Source organism: Danio aesculapii, chromosome 23 (genome assembly GCF_903798145.1).
Source record: "Danio aesculapii chromosome 23, fDanAes4.1, whole genome shotgun sequence".
Taxonomy (NCBI): Eukaryota; Metazoa; Chordata; class Actinopteri; order Cypriniformes; family Danionidae; genus Danio; species Danio aesculapii.
This window is the reverse complement of record NC_079457.1, coordinates 13,697,974-13,714,185: the sequence shown is the minus strand read 5'-3', so window position 1 is coordinate 13,714,185 and position 16,212 is coordinate 13,697,974. Positions and strand designations below refer to the sequence as shown.

At 33.2% G+C, this 16,212-nt stretch overlaps 1 protein-coding gene across 1 annotated transcript in view; it reads left to right on the top strand.

Moving 5' to 3' along the window:
- The window catches only part of plxna1a (plexin A1a), a 454,670-nt gene that overhangs the window by 192,706 nt on the left and 245,752 nt on the right, over positions 1-16,212 (top strand). Inside the window, exon 4 of the mRNA XM_056449070.1 lies at positions 5,580-5,711. Within this exon, the coding sequence (XP_056305045.1) occupies positions 5,580-5,711 (132 nt within the window). The remainder of the gene's footprint in view (positions 1-5,579; positions 5,712-16,212) is intronic.

The following is a 16,212-nucleotide window of genomic DNA, read 5'->3' as shown; positions in this document are numbered from 1 at the left end:
ATACTAATAATAATGTATTAGTCATGATAACATTTTTAAATAATATTAATAATAATAATAATAATAATAATAATAATAATGTATTAGTCATGATAACATTTTAAGTAGTAATAAATGTATTAGTCATATTTTTTAAAATAATAATAATAATAATAATAATAATAATAATAATAATAATAATGTATTAATTATGATATTTTTTATTAATAATAATAATAATAATAATAATAATAATAATAATAATAATGTATTAGTCATGATAACATTTTTAAATAATATTAATAATAATAATAATAATAATAATAATATTAATAATAATAATGATGATAATAATGTGTTAGTCATGATACCATTTTTAGCAGTAATTTAGCAGTTTATTATTGTTGTTATTATTTTTCCATTTTCAGCTACCAAAAATAGTGTGGGATTGTAATCTCATTTTAAAAACTAACAAACAGTACATAAATAAAAGTTAGGCTTTTCTATCCATGCTGGTCATGGAATAGAATATAAACAGACCCACAATATACCATTTATTTAGTTTCTTTCATTTTAAATGAAATATAATATTATATATACTTTTTATGTTAATATAATATATTTTTGGTGACTACCACTTTAATAATAAATAAAACTCTCTATCCAACATTATTTCAAAATATCATCTTTTAAAATACCAGCCTTTTATCAAAATGTATTATGTGAGCACATGATGCAGTCTTCATGTACAGTAAATATGAATCATTGTGTTAGTCAGTAATTGCCACTGTATATGTCAGAAGGTTATGTCTCTGTGTGTAAAGCAGAGCCAGTAGCAGTCACCCTCCAGACTAGGGTGCACTGGGATTCAGCTGCATTCGGTAGGGAAAAATGGATTTGTTTTTGTTTTTTCACCTTCCATCTTCATCTCTCCTGACACCTTTATTGAGGCAGCATGAGACCGTAAGCTCTCCAGCCTATTCCTGCATCTTCCTGCTAAGAGAAAGATGGGCCATCTGCCAAGAATCTGCAGTTTGAAGAGTCACTGCACAATTACGTCAATTCGCACGACTCCCAAAAAAGGGCGGAGAAATGCAGATGGCAACTCTTGCTCACCCTTGAAGAGCAATTATATATGTTTATCCCATTTAATCAGTTTCTTAAGGCATGGGACTTGCAGAGGAATCTGTTAGTTGCGTCGTCCTGCAATTTTAAAAGGGGTATATCATAAAAATCTGACTAAGGGATAGTTCATCCAAAGAATGAACATTTTTATCATTTGCTCACCCATTGTTGGTTTCAAACCTGTTTGAGCTTCATTATTCTGTTGAACACAGAAGAAGATATTTTGAAGAATGTTGAAAGCAGGGAGCTTTTTCCTGTTATAAGCTTTTTTTGTACTATAGATGCCAACGGCTACCTTTTTTCAACAGAATTCTTAAATTTAGGTCTGATAATTGGGTCTTGGTGGCATTTACCAACCCAGAAAATGTGAAAACGGATAACCCATTATCCCAATGCTTTCTATGGAAGCATGTTTTAAACATAAATACATTTGCTACCTTTGTAATATATGAAATGGATCTTATTTTGTAATACCGCCCCTCAATCTACATGTCTCCACATGTGGCACCATTTTTGTTTACTGATCAGTTAGAAATTTAGAGATAGGTATAAACGGAAACCGGAACCCTACATTTTATTTTATTTTATTTTATTTTATTTTATTTTATTTTATTTTATTTTATTTTATTTTATTTTATTTTATTTTATTTTATTTTATTTTATTTTATTTTATTTTATTTTATTTTATTTTATTTTATTTTATTTTATTTTATTTTATTTTATTTAAAAAATGTATTTTAAAAACTGTCCCAATTGTTGAAAGGTTTTAAATAATGATAGTAATGTCATTTATATATAATAATTAGTCATGATACAATTTTTTCAATAATAATAATAACAACAACAACAACAATAATAAGAAGAAGAATAACAACAACAACAACAACAACAGCAACAGCAGCAGCAGCAACAACAACAACAACAATAATGTATTAGTCATGATACCAGTTTTTAATAATAATAATAATTATAACAATCATAACAATAACAGTAACAACAACAATAATAATAATAATTATGATAATTATACTACTAATAATAACAATAATAATAACAATAACAACAACAATAATAATAATAATAATAATAATAATAATAATAATAATAATAATAATAATAATAATGTATTATTCATGATACCAGTTTTTAATAATAATAATAGTAATAATAATGTTTCAGTAATGATAGCATTCTTTAGCACTGATTTAGATTTTAATCTCTTTTTTAAAACTAATAAACAGTACTTAAATAAAACATGGCTTTTCTATTCATGCCGGGGGCTGTTCCATAAACCAAGCTTACAGAAAAAGCCAGGCTTATTTTGATAAGTCAGACAACTCTGTCACTCTGGCAACTTATGCTGGGAAACTAGCCTGGTCCAAGGCAGGTTAACTCTCAGGCTAAGTCTTAAGTTCAAGCATAATCAAAGTAATGTTAACATTCACCTGCCATATTTTGATGCTATTTTAATTCACTTAGCCTCTTAATAATGATTAAAACTTTATAGCCACTTAATAGTATATATTAAATAATGGCCTATATTTTAAAATCTGCAATTTCCTGTCAGCTTTCTCTCTTGCTTTGCTGCAAGCCATACGGTAGTTTTTAATTATTATGTTTAAATTATTATATGTTTAAACTCTATAAACCAACGTGGCTCACTCGCTGTGAACAGCTATGTCTCATTTCAGAGCTGTTTCAGTTTTCGTAGTTGACATGGTAGCACATAACATAATCGATGCATTTATGCTCGACCCCCAGGGTTTCACGACAGTGCACAAGCAGTTATCTAGATTATTTAAACTGAACTCAGATTAGTTCGATCAACTGATCTTCAGCTTGCTGTTATGGAACCAAACTAAAAGCGTGGACGTTTAGTTTAGCTCATTGAAGTTAGGTTTTTGACTTTAATCCCCGCTTTTCTAAACCACTTTTATGAAACAGCCCCCGGGACATGTCAGTTGAAAAGCATATAAACAGACAAACAAACAGTATACCGTTTATTGAGTTTCTGTATATGATTTTGACATTTCTAAGTGATAGTTATATTTAATAAATTTGTTCATTAATGTGAAGTCATGCCACAGATCTACGGTTAACGTTTGGACAATTTTTTTTTTTATTTTCAAGCTGGTCATAACATTCGCAAAGTTATTTTAGATCAGTTTAGTTGAGTTTGACTTGTCACATACAATTTTGTTCTATTAATATACCTATTTATCTATGGTCATGTTGCACAGCTTCAGCCTTTACTTAACAAACAGGAACTGCTGATTAAGTTCCCTCTATTTTCAGAAATGTACAGATGTAATTTTAGCGCTCTTGATCGGGCTGCAGGCTTTGACCCAAATAGGCCGCACTGTGGACTCCCAGGTGTGAGCACTATCAGGCTGAAAACTTCCAGCAAGTCTTTCTCTCAGTACCGTGGTACCCTTCATGAGGGAAACAGAACTGCTGTACAGGCTTGTGTGTTTCAGTAAGTGGGTCGGCCGGGGCTCTGGTGGACTCGGGTGCTGCAGGCATCTCTTCATTAGCGGCAGGGTGGTGTCAGAGGGCCCAGGTAATGCGCTCCCTCGGCACCCAGGCGAACGGGATGCTCATTAATCAGTGGGACGCGGCGGCAGAGCCCTGAACATCATTAGGCCCTGAAACAGTATGGGATACGGGGGTCACGCTCTCTTGACCCTGCATCAATAAGGTCTGGGAGAGGGAGACTGGCGAATGGTGATGATGATAGTGTGGACCAAACTGAGGAAGAAAGAGACAGAAAGAGAGACTGTGGTTATTATTGAGCAAGATCTGTTTGCTTAGTGTTGGTCGAAGCCAAACATCGATGTCTTTTGAGGGTTGTTGTGAAGGCTGACAAATTGTTTGATTGTGTTGTCAGAGTGAATAGCCAATAGTCCATATAAAAAAAAAATCAATAGAGATGACTTGGAAATTCTCAGTTTGCGATTCATAGTTTTGTGTTTGAGTAAAATTTATTTTTATTTTCTGTTTGCTACTGATAACATCTCTTTCAAATGTAAAATGTTTTTGTTTTGTTTTGTTTTGTTTTGTTTTGTTTTGTTTTGTTTTGTTTTGTTTTGTTTTGTTTTGTTTTGTTTTGTTTTGTTTTGTTTTTTGTTTTGTTTTGTTTTGTTTTTTTAGTTTTGTTTTTCGTTTTGTTTAGTTTTTTTCATTTTGTTTTTCGTTTTGTTTTTTAGTTTTGTTTTGTTTTCAATTTTTGAGTTTAGTTTTGTTCTGGTTTTTGTTTAGTTTTTGTTTTTCGTTTAGTTTTTGTTGTTTAGTTTAGTTTTTTTGTTTTGTCTTGTTTTGTTTAGTTTTAGTTTTTTTGTTTTGTTTAGTTTTGTTTTTCATTCTTTGTGTTTTTCGTTAGGTTTTTTGTTTTGTTTAGTTAAGTTTTGTCGTTTTTGTCATTTTTTTTGTTTGTTTATTTTAGATTTGATTTTACTTTTTTCTTTTGTTTTGGTTTTTGTTTTGTTTTATTTTGTTTTTTGTTTAGTTTAGTTTTTAGTTTTGCTTTGTTTTGTGCTTTGCTTTGCTTTGTGCTTTGTTTTGTTTGTCATGTCAAGGTGCCATGTGTTCTGTCCTTTTATATAATTGTTTTTAAACAAAACATTAGTATTTTAACTAGTATTTATTTCTTTTTTTAAAGAAATCAATATTTGGTTGGTGGCAGAACTTTATAGAATAAAACAAATATTATCAATATATTTGAACCCATTCCTAAGTCAGTTCAGTGTTGATTCAGTTCAGTTTAATCACTGTCATTTATTATATATTCCTCCATTATGAAACAAATTAGATTTAATAATTTTAGAGTTAATTCAGTTCAATAAGTCATCAAAACATACTATATAAAACAAGGAAATGTAGCTATAGGTAGTATAAAAAAGACCTGTTAATGAACAAGTTCTGTATTTAGTGATTCACAGGTTTTTTCTATTTATTTGTGGCTATGAATTGCATTATGAGACTTTTTATCTCCGCTTTGTAGACTTTTAATCTTGAAAATTTAAATCTGCAGTTTAACAAAGTGACTTCTACTGATATTTTAGCTGTTTGAAATAATATATTGTAAGAAAATAAGTCTGTGAAATAGTAGAAAAAGTGCTGCAGTCTATTACCCAGGTTTTTGTATCATAATTTACAATACAACCAAGTTAATGTATGATTTTAAGCTATTAAAAATGGCAATAAAAGTCACCTTTTCCAACTTTTCGTTATCAAAGATTGTTGGAGGAAAGATCAAGTTTCCATAATGCAATTCAAAAGCATACATAAATAAAAGAGATTAAAAAAAATACACACATCTCCAAATTTCATAAAACTGTAGAGAAAATAAACATTTCGATTCAGTTCAAGATTTGTTCTCATCTGATGGTGTCTTTTAAACCCTATCAAATCAAGTCAGAGTTAACAGTGTGAAGTTCTGTTTAGTAACAAACGTATCTTCTCTTTATTTCTTCCAGATCTTGGTGAACTCCATTACCCAGCCTGCACTGCTGTATGAGAACGTGGTGGTGAGCGAAGGGAGCCCAATTTTAAGGGACATGCTGTTCAGCCCTGACCACCAATACATCTACACGCTCGCAGATAAAGAGGTAAGACTTCAGGGACTGTGATGTTTGAGTGTGTTTAATTTGTCCAGAATGTTCCAAGGACAGCAGTCTGGTTTGGTCACGCACTCTAAAAATCCCCAAAGATGTCAAATAGACAGGAAACACACTCATAGAAGGAAGGTTCAATTGAAGCACTTCCCTGACAAATGAACGTAGGGAATTTTAGTCCTCTCATAATATTTGGTTTTTAATATTTAATATTGGATTTAATATTTAATATTTAATTATTTTTTTCATAGCAGCTTTTTGTATTAGCATTTTTTGTTTACACTTGTATATTTGTGCATTTGGCAGACACTTTAAGATTTTTAAGTTCATGCGTTCACTGGGAATCAAAGCCGTGACTTTGGATTTGCAATCACCATTTTTGAGACGCTTATTGGTACGCTTTTCTTTTGCCATCTGGTTCAACTCTTAAAAAGACGGCTTCATTTTATTTAGAAACATTTATTTTTATGCCAAAACATGCATAATAATAAAATAATAATAAAAAAATTATAAAAGTAATAATAATAATAATAATAATCATAGTAATAAGAATGATGATAATAATAATAATACTAGTTATATATTGTTATTATTATAATTGTTGTTATTATTATTATTATTATTATTATTATTATTATTTTTATTATTATTATTATTCATTATGAATAAACAAGACAATTTAAATTATACACATTTATAACAGTAATTGTTATTAATAATAATAATAATAATAATAATAATAATAAATGTTATTATGATTGTAATTCTTCATAATTAATAAACCAGGCAACTTAAATTAAGCACATTTTTTCAAACATTTGTTGATAATTTTTTACAATTTAATAATAAAAAAATAATAGTAATACGAACAAATTAAAATAAACATTTGTAGATATTTCAACAAAATTTATTAATAATAATAATAAAAATAATAATAATAATAATAATTATTATTATTATTATTATAATTATAATAATAATAATAATTATTATTATCTACAAATGTTTGAAAAATGTGTTTAATTTAAATTGTTTGTCTTGTTTATTCATATGTTCTTTTTAAGAAATGCATATATGCAAGCATAATTTATATTTGTCATTTAAGCCCAGCATTAATGTGATTTTAATTTAAAGGTTTAGAAGATGACAACAAGCTCAAATATAATGCAACTGGAATTGGTTTTGCAGATGCATTTCTATTATAAGGAAAAATATAATGTTTTATTAATTGTTCTTTTTTTATATGAATTGGTTCGACAGTGTGTGTGTGAGCATATGTGAAAAAGAGCGACCTGTATCGTCTCCTGATTGTCTGCATGCGATATTCGACACTGTGTCATCCCCCCTTCCCACTTCTACACACACACACACACACACACACACATACGCACACATACGCACACACACACAGCCCCAGTGCCTCTGGTAATTCACCACTTATCAGAGAAAATTGAGGAAGGCCTTCTCTGATCTTTTCTGATGGAAAAGAAAGCATCCAAACCCCCCATCCACCCCACCATCACCCCCCACCCCCACCATCTTTTCACTCAGACCGAGGCCTGGAGAATTTTCTCTCCTCTTCTTCCGTCTCGTTCCTTCCTTTGTTTTCCTCTCGCCTTTCTCTTCTTTCTTTCATGTTCTCCTCACTAAGGGCTGATTGGAGTGCTTCCTGTCTTCCTCTCATTAAAGGGCATTTCCTTCATCACCGTAACCCCATTCACTCCGCGCTGGTCTGCACCGCCTCTGATTACAGCCCAAAAACATGCTCAATATTCAAAATATTCTTTTTCAGTAAGCAAATAAATAAATATATTCTTTAGGCATATGTGGATTTAGTCTTAATGATCGTTTTTAATTCTGGAACAAAATTGTAATGAATGGAAAATGCGTTACTGTAAAATAAAAATGTCCTATTCTCATTTACACCATGTAAAAACAATAATTAATAAGTAATAGTCATTATGGGTGGCACGGTGGCTCAGTGGTTAGCACTGTTGCCTCACAGCAAGAAGGTTGCTGGTTCGAGTCCCTGCTGGGTCAGTTTCTGTGTGGAGTGTGCATGTTCTCCCTGTGTTGGCATGGGTCTCCTCAGGGTGCTCCTGTTTCCCCCACAGTCCAAACACATGCTATAAGTGAATTTGGTAAGCTAAATTGTCCATAGTGTATGAGTGTGTGTGTGTGTAAATGAGTGTGTGGGTGTTTACCAATACTGGATTGCAGCTGGAAGGGCATCCGCTTCGTAAGACGTGCTGGAATAGTTGGCAGTTCATTCTGCTGTGGCAACCTCTGAAATAGAGACTAAGTCAAAGGAAAATGAATGATTGAATAATAGTCATTATAGCTATTATCAGTCAGTATAATCCTTAACTTTTTTGAATTAGTAATTCGCGTGAATTTGTACGATCTCATTTACACATTTTAGTATGATTTGCTCATCCCGCAATGACTGTTTTGAGGGCACACCATAATATTTATGTATTACGTGCTTTTAAAACCACCTACAAAACAAAAACACATGTACTCTTATTTGTGCTAGATTAAGACTGGCTAAGAGCGCCATCTGTTGTTAATTCAATTAACAGCAAGGAACAAACTTCACCAATTGACGAAAGTGAAAGAAAACAGTTTCCATCTGGAGCTCCTTCACGGGACTCGACACTTGTAAGCGCTCGCTCCATCAGGCTCGCAGCTCTCAACACCACCTACACTTGTCACAGCTACCAAGCTGACCAATCACAAAGCTTGTGCTATGCGTCTTTGCAACTTGTAGTTATTTTCTTAGAGAGCTGCGTGTCAGCCACAGCGAGGGCTATGCTACCACGTGAAGGCTGCGCCGGACCATTCACGTGTGCTTGATGCAGAAGTATAAATCTGTGTTGCCAGATTGGAAATGTCAAAGAATCGTCCCAGAACCTCAAAATTATCATCTTTGGAGGAAAATTTTCGTAAAAGAGTCAAACGAAGAGTGTACAGCTATTATGTAGACACATAGCGCTTTGACACAACAAGCAAATGGCCACAATACGTTAACAAAGCTAGCCGTACCTTAGTGAGAAGGTTCAAACTCCACCTTTGAGTTGCTGTCATCGAATGTTGCATGTTGCCAGATGTTGAGGGATTTATTTTGCTGGACAAATTGGATGCAGTCATGGACTGCAAAATAGTGCTGGTTGGCTTGAAAGCAGTGCACCCTCCCGAATTTTTACGACACTCTGAGGTGTGCATGCTTTGTTTTGATGAGATTAACTTTGGGAAAAAATAAACACGTTCCCATGTCCCCTGTCCTTCTCACCTTCCTTTACAGCACTAATTGTTTTAACATTATTGCTTAAAAGATTGACCTCAAACTGAAAACTACTGACCTAACCATGGGCACGCGCAGCAGGAGCGTTAGCTCGTGAGAGAGAGACATTCTCCACGTTGATTGGCTGAGAAGAGGTAACATAAGATGAGATAGAAAACGTGCCTAACTCCACCTTCTCCTCACAGACAATACAGAAAAGATGCAGCTAGATCAATAAGTGAAGAAGCCCAAAGAAAACAATGAAATTTTTTTTTAAATGTCGTAAAATTCTAAAATTATCGTACATTGTTGGATTTTTCTTATTATTGATCGTACATCATACAGATGTCGAAATTATCGTACAAATATGATAATTATTGTACGTCTGGCAACACTGGTATAAATCAGCCTTAAGAGCCTACGATTAAAACTAGCATAGAGCACTATCTGCTGTTAATAACTATAAGCTCAGAATCGATTGCAGAGAGACTAACAATGCATTTAAAAAAATCTAAGAATCGATAAATTAATTGCTATACATTGATGTTCCTTATGAGATTGGGCTTGTCATTACAATTACTATTCATTATTATTATGAAACATTATGATATTATTAGTCAATACTGCATTAATGATTGAACTTACTAACTAAATACACACATAAATGCACAAAAAAGTGAATAAGTGAATGAATAAATGATCTTCCTTGCTGTAGTACATAAATGAGAATTGCTTTGGATAACTGCAAACCCAAACAATAACCCAATTGGTTTCTTTTGTAATACTTGTACTACTTGTATTTTGTCAGAAATGATAATATTAATTACCTATTCATGGATAAAAATCATATGCAAAATGCAACACGCTTGCTGATTGTACATTGTTTTTAATGATTGCTCCATGAATAGCAGTGTATAATAACTGCTTTCAATTATTTACAAGAACGTACGGCTGATTCTGAAGCTTTGTGGATGCATTACCGATACATTTACCAAACATATAGGAGTACAGGTTTATAGAAAATGATCTTTAATATTCATTTCCCAATCATTGATTTTTGGTCAGCAAGATCTCGCTAGCCTGAAGGGGCACATTCAAGAGTTCAAATGTACACCAGAAAAAAAACTGACATGGAGAAAATGTCCAGTCATATGGGAGCTGACCTCGTATCACACCGTAATTTACAAGCTAAGCCCAGCTGCTGACCTTTAACCTCACCGGGAACCTTAGATCCAGATCCAGACGGTTGTTTACTATGGAGTACAACTACTTTCAGTGCTGCATATTCTTTAAAAAAGGGTTGTAATTGGAATTTGTAGCTCCATGAAGGCCCTCTCTAGAGCTTTTATTTTAAAGGAAGACACTTTTAGGATCGAGTAAATCCGGGATTTAAAAATGGAATTCATATTCATACTCATATTGATTTCATGTTGCTGTTTTTATTGTTGTTGTTGGGCATATCTTATCTTTCATGTCAACTCCTAAATTTATTTAATGAACACACCCTGTGATTTGAATCACATAGACACCAACAAAATGCAGAAGTGGCATTTATTAATTACATAGAGTGTTTAATACTCTTAAAAGGTGACCTTAATGTATTTACATGTCAGCTACTTATGGATAAATATTGTTTTGTCATTTGATTAAAGTTCTGAGTGCAAAAAAAAAGATTATAAATGGATATTTTAATGAGAGAGAGTCATTGATTCATTCATTGAAACGATTCATTCAAAACAGATGATTCACTGAGGAATGAAGCAGCTGTCTGTCTTTAGTTGCATATTTTTATCAACATGACATTAGCAAGTTTAAATTTTTAGATAAAACACAACACAACATAAAATACTTAATATGAGCAATTTACTTACAAGTTTAGTTACTTGTGAAGAGTTGTTAATTTACTTTGTTACTTGTGGTCTGTTAGAATTCTTCATCCTGACTGGCTGAAAAGTGTGCAGTAAAATTGTTTAATGCACATGTAGTTCCAGTCAATTTTGATCACAGTTTGAAATAAACGTGCGATCCTCAAACAATAGTAGCTCAATAACAGTTTGCCCGAGTCTTCATTCATCTGTGTAATCTGAGGACAGTGATGTGTGCTTTACCAGGGACTCGCAAATATACTCAAAAATTTTTATAATACAGAGGTAGCACATGTTACTATGAGCTATTAGAGATGTGCTTATCATTTACATGCACACACACAATCTATGTCTTATGCACACATGCACTCTTTCCCATCCTGTGATTGATTCAAAGCAGGGGGGATAACTAAAAGAAATTTGGTCAAATATTGTGCTGGAAAGAGCAATACTAGTTTTAGCTTGTCTAAATGACCACAAAATAAGCAAGATAATCAACAGCTTGCAGCGCGTTAATGTATTCTAAATGGACTATGTAAAGGCAAACACCCTCCGCTTTGTCTTGATTATCCCTTACGTGAACCATTTATTCATTTATTATTGTTTTAAATGTTGGAGTAACCTGTAAAAATGAACCGTGATGACCAGTGAACATCTTAGAACTATTTATTGATGAAATGTTCACTTTATTGTAAAGTAAATACCTGTGAAACTTTTATTATTATTAATGCTTTGTTTTTTGCTTTTTATTTATGATATTTATATTTTTCCTCTCTTTTTTTTACAGAACATTCCTTTCTCTTACAATTTAAACCCTTATTAACGAGGGAATTAGCAAAAAATATATATATACACTACCGGTCAGAAGTTTGGGTCAATAAGATTTTTAAATGTTTAAAAAATAAGCTTCTCCTGCTCACCAAGGCTGCATTTATTTCATCAAACATACAGTACAAATTGTAAAATTGTGAAATGTAAATGCACTATAAAATTACTCATTTATTAATTTACTCATTAATTTAATAATTTATTCCTGTGATTTTAAAGATGAATTTTCAGCTTCATTACTCTAGTCTTCAGAGTCACATGATCCTTCAGAAATCACTCTATTATTATTCTTATTCTTATTCTTATTATTATCATTAATGTAATAAAAGCAATAATGACAGGAGTAATAATTTCATTCGAAACATCATACAATTAGTAATACATATATATTTAATAAATAAATATTTAACAGTTTGGCAATGTTTTTTACATTAAACAAATAAACAGAATAATTTTCTTATTATATATATATATATATATATATATATATATATATATATATATATATATATATATATATATATATATATATATATATATATATATATATACGTTATTGGTTTTTCGGGATTGCACCCACTGCACCATATATTTTGCGGGTTTCAATTTTTTTTAACAGTTTCTAACTCTCTAATTAACATATTTCTGCTGCTATATATAATAATAAAACATAAAATGAAAATATCTAAATTAAACTTGTTTAAAATTAAATAAATTTTCTTGTATTTTACAACAATTTTTAAAGAATTAGACTTTATTAAGTATCAGACTGTACTATTTCTTCAATCTTTTTATATACACACTCAGGAATAAAGGACTTATATCTGCATATCATATTGTGCAGTCAGTATTAACTCACCCTCAAGTGCTTTCAAACTGCAGCTGTGGGATTTGGGAAATGAAGTAATTTTGAGATTTGCGCTAATGGAATTTTATCTGTAATAAAATTCATATTTTATATAGTAAAATATATATTTATACATAATAAAAAAAAACTATTTACTGCCATCCTAATTTATTTTTAGGCGATATATTTGTAAATCAAGTTACATTGTGTTAAATTGTATTTTCATCAAATTACATTAATGATAGGTTAATTAAATTTTAAATGTACACCTCTAAAAATGCTGTAATACTTTTCCATCTCTTCAGAAAAATTCTTTCATTTGTAGACATGCAGTCATTTTTTTTTACATTATATAGACTTTATTGATGCTTTCTAAACATTAATAACTTGGAAGTTGAAGCTTATTGCAAAGTAAAAGTGGATGCATCTACAGAGAAGCAAAAATGGTTGTTCTACAGCATTGTTGTGTATGAAAACCTCTTTTATGCAAACATAATCTTGTAGAGTGTAAAACAAGATTTAGACTGTTAACCAAAGTGCAAGACTGACAGTGTTGATTTTGCCTTTGCTTTGCATTTATTTACTGTAATGGTTTCCAGTATACACACACACACATATATGCACACACCTGCCTAAACCAACAGTGCGATCCTTCAGAGCGTGGGGATAATTGTTTTTAATGTATCCACGTCTTCAGATGGAAAATGCTCTGTAATTGGTATAGATGGTTTCTGTATGAGTGGGATTTCGTGTTGAGAGGGCGGTCTTGATAACCCTTCAGCACATTAACTTAGCCTAGCGTTCTTTAAATGGAGCCGCGTGTGTATTCGCTGCGTGCTCGGACTGATGCTGATTTAAGTGGGGCTGCAAATGGCTTTGTTGGGAAAGAAGGTTTTATGAAGGAAGAATGTTTGAACTATTAAAGCAAGCGAGGGGGAGAAAGTGCTTCTCTTACAGGAAGTTGTGTTTGTAGCGCTAGCGGTGACCACACAGAGCGATTGAGGTTGAGGGCCATTGTAATGGAGATGAAAGTGGTGTTACTGTGGTCAGTGTGAGGGTGAGAATGTAAAAACCCTGAGGGTCAGATCATAGCCTGGAAAGAAAAGCAGACAAATAGGCTATTTTTTTAAGCTTATGTGGAGTCTGTAATAAATGTTTCTGGTCTTTTGGTGAATGCTATTGTATGTACAGTGGTCTAAAGACAAAGTGGTTTGATTTTGGACTTTCTTTCTGAAGTTATTTTTCTGCTGATGTAATGATGCATTGTCACACTGCTATTAATGTTTGTGTGTATCTGTATCTGAGCGAAAAAGAATATGTACTACAATAAATAATACTTAAACAGCAAGAGACAATCCAAATGATAATGTTTAAATCTGAAGAGGAATCTACGGGTGTTTTCACATCTGTGGTTCGATACATTTGGTCCGGTCCAAGGGCAATAAATGATACATTGTAGCATTTCTCTGCCGTTTTTGACACCTCATCAATTTTGCTTTGGTCCGAACCATAGATATATACACTAGATATCACATACGGACCCTGAGCATGCGTCAATAGCAGCGCCACATTTGTACAGTGCTCCCAGCACAATTGTCATTCAACTGCACTAGTCAAGACAGTGTGCCAACGTGACGATGCTGGACTTTAGCGCAACAAAGAAAACAAAGCACAAAGGCAGAACATTTCATAGGTAAGATTTCGTTTTTTATGGTTTTGTATGTTGCAAACTTTTGTGCTAAACAAGTAATGTTACTGATGATAATACAGTCTCTTACTGCACTGACCATAAGGAAAACTAGCACCAACTTGCACTAAATATCAGGCTTATGCTAGTTTTGTTGAGTAAAATAAGCAAACAATGCAAAAGAAATATGAAAACAGGATGCTGCAGTGCTAGAAACTTGTATTATTGTCGGCTTAGAGAACGAGTCGTTCATAACGGAGATTTATTCACAAACGAATCGCTTCCTCCGTCAGAAATAGAAGTGAAAGCAGGAGAGGGGGTGTGTTTCACACGGATTAAATCAAATTTAACAGGGAGTGTGGATAGTACATTTCCATACACACAAACATTCGCTTATTGTCAGAAATGCCTGTGCGCTCACTTATTCAGCGATGTTGAAAAGAGATGTAAAATTATAATTTTCGTAATTTAAAAAAAAATGTGCATATTGACCACCGGGAAAACTCCCGACCATAGATATATGTATATATGTGTATATATCTCTGGCTGTGGATGGCCAGTCCTCCACTGCAGCTTGGTCCTGCATTCATTTTAAAGGAGCACTACCCTGTACTAAAATGGCGGCTCTATTAACACATTCCTTCCAATAGACAACAACAGGGTAGGCGACATCTAATGTAAATATCTATGGGTCGGAACCAGTCAAAAAGAACCAAAATGCAGTCATATGACAAAATCCACATCACTCATTGGCCAGATGTTACTAAATGTGTACTGCCAATGGAACTCCCGCAAGTAAACAAACCGGCAGACACAAAATGTCGCTTTTTACTATGGAGGGACGACTACACTGGCTGATTGTATCCCTGGTCATAGTATACTATATAGTTTGTATACATCACTTTAGACAAACTATACATTTCCAGCGCGGCTGCGGCTAGAAAACAATGTTTTAATGCATTGCAAACTGCGAAGGCGCATCGCAAGTCACATCAGGATGAGGCGTGAAATTATTTAGCTAAACAGCGACATGGTCATCTTTTCGGAAATATTACCAACGATCTAACAGGTAACACCATCTCCCCCCCCCCCCCCCCCCCCCTTCTCTCTCTGTTTAAAATTATTGGTGAAGCACTGTCAACAAATATTTTTTTTCCACACCCCATAAAATGGGACAGCGCATTGGACTATGGCAGCTGGATTAGTCAAAAAAGGCACAGTACATTTTGCGGTTGGGTCTGTTTTAGTTCGGATCATGTTTTCACCACAAACGAACTACTCCAGTGTTCGTTTAAAAGCACAATGAGATGCCTCTTCAAGGAGATCTCGGTATACGCTTGAGAGCGATTGCTACATTCACACCTGCCCAAACGAACTGCACCAAGAGAGAAAACGAACTCCAGTGCGATTCAACCGAACTAAATAAGGCAGATGTGAAAACACCCTAAGTTAAAGAAGGTTTCCAGCATTCTTCAAAATATCTTCTTTTGTGTAAAGGTTATAGGTCTATGCTTAATCACTTTTATCATAATCATGATTTTAAATATTGTGATTTTGAAAATGGCAAAATCACAATAAAACTAAATAAATATAACATCAATATGTGTGTGTGACAGGTGTTCTACCCAGTTGAATCGGCACACACTCATTTTGCCCAATCAACACGTCTCTAACCAAATGCTTGTACTGCCCACCATTAAAAAACAAATAAAAAGTTTTTGATGGAGTAAGATGAAGTCTCTCTAGTCAGAGGACTCGTATAATCTGATTTCGTTCACCAGCGACTGAATTTAGAATATAATAGATGTATTATCACTCATGTTCACTCGTAGGCGTCACGGTGGCGCAGTGGGTAGCACAACCGCCTCACAGCAAGAAGGTCGCTGGTTCAAGCCCCAGCTCGGTCAGTTGGCATTTCTATGTGGAGTTTGCATGTTCTCCCCGTGTTCGCGTGGGTTTCCTCCAGGTTTTCCCCACAGTCAACA